We start from the raw sequence: 5,166 nt of genomic DNA, 5'->3' as shown, positions 1-5,166 counted from the left end.
TCTCGCCCTCGGCCAGTTGGAGTCACCTGGGTGCCAGGCGCCTTACGCAGGCTGATGGCCCCATCCCAGGCCCAGCGGTTCAGGATGGCTAGGAGGTGGAACTCGGCCTCCAGGTTGTTCAGAAGCCCCTCGTGGGTGATTCAGGTGTGCAGCCGAAGGACTGAGACCTGTGAAGACACCGACACCCCAGAGCCGGCGTCTGTTTCTGGGAGCTGGATGAGTCCCAACTCTGCGGCCAGTGTGGTCATAATCCCCTTTTCACCTGCCCGGCAGCTCTTACTGGGGACAGGCCACACACCCCCGCTAGGCCAGTGACAGCCACGGTTCTGAGTTTCTTCACCTTCTTCACCTTCCACGGCTGTATTTAAAGACTGCATAACCTGGCCTCTTAAAAACAATAGAGTTGGGATGAAGGTTTTTGAAGCTTCCTATACTCATTAGACTCCACAGGAGTGTTGTAAGATCCCGTTCTGCAAAACTGATCTGGACCAGAACACAAGGCTTCAACATTTGGATTTTAAATCAGTCACTCTACTAGCAGAGGTAGAGATCGTTGTCTGGAAAAGACACTCATCTTTGCAGATAGATGACCATTAGACCCATAATTTCTTGTAGGGTTTAAAGGATAGGACAATTGCCATAGTCACAGGTTGTGTGTTCTATTGTTTTGACACATCCCTAAGCAAAATATTGATTAGGAAAAGTGGCAGATAACCATTTTCTGGCAAGACAGTCATTGGCAGATAGTTTGCAGAAGTACTTCAAATGGCAGGGTAACTGGAAAAGAGCACATTCCTCTTGGATTCCATGTTTCTCTCACCAGGGAAGATGCACCATTGATTAATCTGATCTGGAACATCACTTTATGAGTACTTTTTATTTACCTTATTAAAACCTCCAGGGTTTTGTTTGTTCCTTTGCTTTAAAATCATCATTAATCCTGTACTTACGTTATTATGGAACTTTTCTTCCTCGTCTTTTTCAGAGCTTTCTTCTGGTTGGTATCTCTACTGCTTTCATCGTTAGTTTGGTTCATGGCAAGAGCCATTACTGACAGCAAAGATGGACCAGCACAGAAGTATCTGCTGATCTCTGGAGTGTTGGTCTCAGTCTTTATTCAAGAAATGTTCCGGTTTGCATATTATAGACTTTTAAAGTGAGTGAAATGTTTTATTTACCTTTTTGCCCCGGTTAGATTTGAGTTATGATTTGGTAATTTGAAACATGAATCTAGTATGGTATTTGGGGGTCCGTGCCTTCCTACATAGTTCTAAGCCAAGAGACCAGTACATTTCTAGCCTAAAAATATTGTATATTCTTTTAACTTATGGACATTTCCTCTTCTCTTCCTTCCTTTTACTCTAAAAATATATCTTGAAAATTTACTCAATGCCAGACACTATCCTAGGCACAGGGGATATATCAGTAATTAAAAGACAGAGTCTCTGGCCTCATGGAGTTTAAGTTATAGAAGGAGACAGATAACAAAAAGATGAACAAGAAATATACTGTATATTAGAAGATATAAACTGCTATGGAGAAAAATAAGCTAGGGGAATAGCCATTGAAACCACAGAAACTAGCCGGGCTCGGTGGCTCAGCCTGTAATCCCGCGCCTTTGGGAGGCTGAGGTGAGTGGATTGCCTGAGCCCGCGGGTTCGAGACCCGCCTGGGCAGCGAGACCTCATTTCTACATAAATCAAAAAATTAGCTGGGCATGCTGGTGCACACCTATAGTTCCAGCTACTTGGAAGGATCACCTGAACCAGCAGGTCAAGTCTGCAGTGGCTGTGAGCATGCCACTGCACTTCAGCCTGGGTGACAGAGTGAGACTCCAACTCAAAAAAAAAAAAAACAAGAAACAACAGAAACCATTCTAGCTCAGAATTTATATGTGCTTCTCCTTGCCACCACTTAAGATAAATAATTATTATTATTTTTTTTTTGAGTTGGAGTCTCACTCTGTCGCCCAGACTGGAGTGCAGTGGCACGCTCCCGGCCACCACAGGCTCGACCTGCTGGGCTCTGGCGATCCTTCCACCTCAGCCTTGCAACTAGACGGAACTACAGGCACAGGACCATGCCCAGCTAATTTTTGATTTATTGTAGAGATGAGGTCTCGCCAAGTTGCCTGGGTGGGTCTCAAACCCGCAGGCTCAGGCAATCCACTCACCTCAGCCTCCCAAAATGCTGGGATTACAGGCTGAGCCACCGAGCCCGGCCTAAGATAAATAATTCTTATGGGGATTATGTCTTTCATTATTTTGACAGTAGTAGGTTAAAAAAGGAGTTCATTTTGAGATATTTCCTGTTGTTTCAAATCCATGATCAAAAAATACATTTTTAAAAAGCCTGAGTTCCTTTTTTGGGCCAGGGAGTAGTTCTCCTGAAGGATCCACGAGGATCTCACATGAAGCCACTGATTTGACACATAGCCTGAACTTGTAGCCGTTTCTTTGTTTCAGGCAGTCATGAGGTTGGCTTTGATTATGTAGTAAGACTTAGTCAGCAGAATAATAAATGAGCCATCATTTTTATTTCTGCAAATGAGGTTATTACGGCTGTCCATGAATGTCATGAAATAACGAAGACAGAGCCTCAGCAACGTCTCTTCTCATGGGCTTCTGATGATCTGTTCTTACCAATATGTTGGGCCTTCTGTAGTCTTTACTTTTGTTTTGTTTTTGGCATCAGGGTCTCTGTTGCCCAAGCTGGAGCACAGTGATCATGGCTCACTACACTTTTTACTTTTAAAAGCAGGAAAGTGTCAGGGGAGGGGGGGGTGGGATTGGCAGTTGAGAAAAACTGCTAGGGAGGTAGGGGCATACCTCATCAACAAGGGTACCTGCGTAATCAGCGTTTGTATACCTAACCCTGAATTGTAACCCACATCTCTATAATAAAAAAATAAATAAATAAATGTATATATTTAACCAAATATGCATATTTGGTTAAAAAAGAAAAAAAAAAGCAGATATTGAATTCCCTTTTCACAATGAGGTAATTTAAATTAAAAATTGAAAACCAGAAAGGTGTTGCTTAAAAGCCAAAGTCGTACCTTAGAAAGGGTTAAAAATGAAATTCCCATTTAGTGCCTGAAAGTATTAAATAGGAACAAATAAATATCAAAGGTAACATGTAACTTTCCACAGCATTCCTGACAGATGGACATCTAGCTGATCTTTGGAGTGCTGGTCTCAGGCTTTATTCAAGAAATGTTCTGATTTGCTTATTATAGGTTTTTGAGTGAAATGTTTTCTGATCCAGAACATCACTTTATAAGGACTTTTTATCTGCCTTATTAAAAACTCAGGAAATGTGTTCCTTCTCCAGCGGGGCTTCTGTTTGTTCATTTGCTTTAAAATCATCATTAATCCTGTACTTGTGTTCACATAGTTGAAGTTGAATGTCTCTGTTCAGCACTCACTACCATCCTATAATTTTATTTGTTTGTTTGTTTGTTTGTTTGTTTTGAGGCAAGTTCTCTCTCTTTGTCACCTAGGCTGGAGTGCAGTGGTGTGACCATAGTTCACTTCCCACCTCAGCCTCCAGAGTAGCTGGGATTACAGGCGTGCACCACCATGCCCAGCTAACTTTTTCTTTCTCGATTTTTTTGTAGAGACAGGGTTTCATTATGTTGCCCAGGGTAGTCTGGAACTCCTGGCCTCAAGCGGTCCTCTCCCTGCTCAGCCTCCCAAAGTGCAGGGACTATAGGCACGAGCTACCATGCCTGGCCTGCAATCTTAAATTTAACTCTAAAATGTTATTAAAGTACTCAAAATTCCCCTCCTTCTTGCCTCTTCCCCACTCACCAGGTGAATGAAGTCTCTGCCGTATGGTTGTCATCGTGTTTCTTTCAAGGCTGAACAGTCCTCATTTCTTCCCCTGTACCTCAGAAGGCATGGTTGTGGCTTCCAGATTTTTCCCAAAGAAAGTCTGTTCTTTCTGGTCAGTGGACATGACCCTTTTGGTCAGTGCTTGGTTTTTACCTGTGCTTGGGACCCAGCACAGTATTCTGCAGTGTGGTCTAAGTAGTGCCCTTGACTGGGCACTGTATTCTTTTAACAACTTAGCCTCAGATTGCTCTGGGTTTTCCTGTCAGTGACATCATTGGCTCATGATGGTTTTGCATTTTCATGTGATGGTTCTAATTTTGAAAAAACTTTATTTCTAATACAGAATGTCACATTTAGGACTTGTAACTTCTAAACCTGACTTATCAGAATGCCTAAATGGGTATCTGCTATTTTTCACTACCTATTTCTTGTGGTTTCCACCCAAAATGGCACCTTTTTCTTGGTGTTCACCTATAGCTTTGAAATACTTTATTTATTTATTTATTTTTTTGAGTTGGAGTCTCACTCAGTCACCCAGACTGGAGTGCAGTGGCCACTCCCGGCCACCGCAGCCTCGACCTACTGGGCTCCGGTGATCCTTCCACCTCAGCCTTCCGAGTAGCCGGAATTACAGGCGCGTGCTACCACACCCGGCTAATTTTTTGATTTTATTGTAGAGATGAGGTCTCACCTGCCCAGGCGGGTCTCGAACCCGTGGGCTCAGGCAATCCACTCACCTCAGCCTCCCAAAGGCACGAGATTACAGGCTGAGCCACCGATCCCCACTGCTTTGAAATACTTTAAGCTGAACATGGGTTTGCATGTCTAATGAGGGCAGGAAAGGAGTAGGGCCATATGGGGAAGGAATTGCACTATCTGTAGGCTCATGCCAGAAAGCTCAGAGAAGCTTCTTTGGCCCCCTGGGTAAACCATGTTTGTCCCTCTGAAAGGATCTTTGGAAATTTGTAAACAGATGGTAGGACAAAACCTGTGTTAATAGGTGTTTGTGTTTGCATTTATAAAATGCATCTTTAACAAACCTTTAGAATATCCAGAATGTTGCTGACAAATTTTAGGAATGTTGGATGTTATGTAGTTGTGTTAAGTCTGATAATTATTATAATACTTTATAACTAACTTTCTATGAATATATTTTAATTACTCTCTTATGCGATACTACATTCAGATATAGAGACTTTGATTTAACCAATGTTTTATATCTACTGCCGAAGTAGGTTTTGAACTTTTAAGTTTCAAGTACTGTCTTGATTGAATTTTTTTTTTTTTGAGTTGGAGTCTCACTCTGTCACCCAGACTGGAGTGCAGTGGC

At 42.5% G+C, this 5,166-nt stretch overlaps 1 protein-coding gene across 1 annotated transcript in view; it reads left to right on the top strand.

Moving 5' to 3' along the window:
• The first annotated feature begins 966 nt into the window (after positions 1-966).
• Positions 967-5,166, top strand: part of APH1B (aph-1 homolog B, gamma-secretase subunit) — a 33,013-nt gene continuing 28,813 nt past the window's right edge. Inside the window, exon 1 of the mRNA XM_008067163.2 lies at positions 967-1,156. Coding sequence (XP_008065354.1) covers positions 1,035-1,156 — 122 coding nt within the window. The 5' untranslated portion in view covers positions 967-1,034. The remainder of the gene's footprint in view (positions 1,157-5,166) is intronic.

The sequence above is a fragment of the Carlito syrichta genome, unplaced genomic scaffold, assembly GCF_000164805.1.
Source record: "Carlito syrichta isolate Samal-C Ts95f unplaced genomic scaffold, Tarsius_syrichta-2.0.1 Scaffold309322, whole genome shotgun sequence".
NCBI lineage: Eukaryota > Metazoa > Chordata > Mammalia > Primates > Tarsiidae > Carlito > Carlito syrichta.
This window is presented reverse-complemented; position numbering and strand designations above follow the sequence as displayed.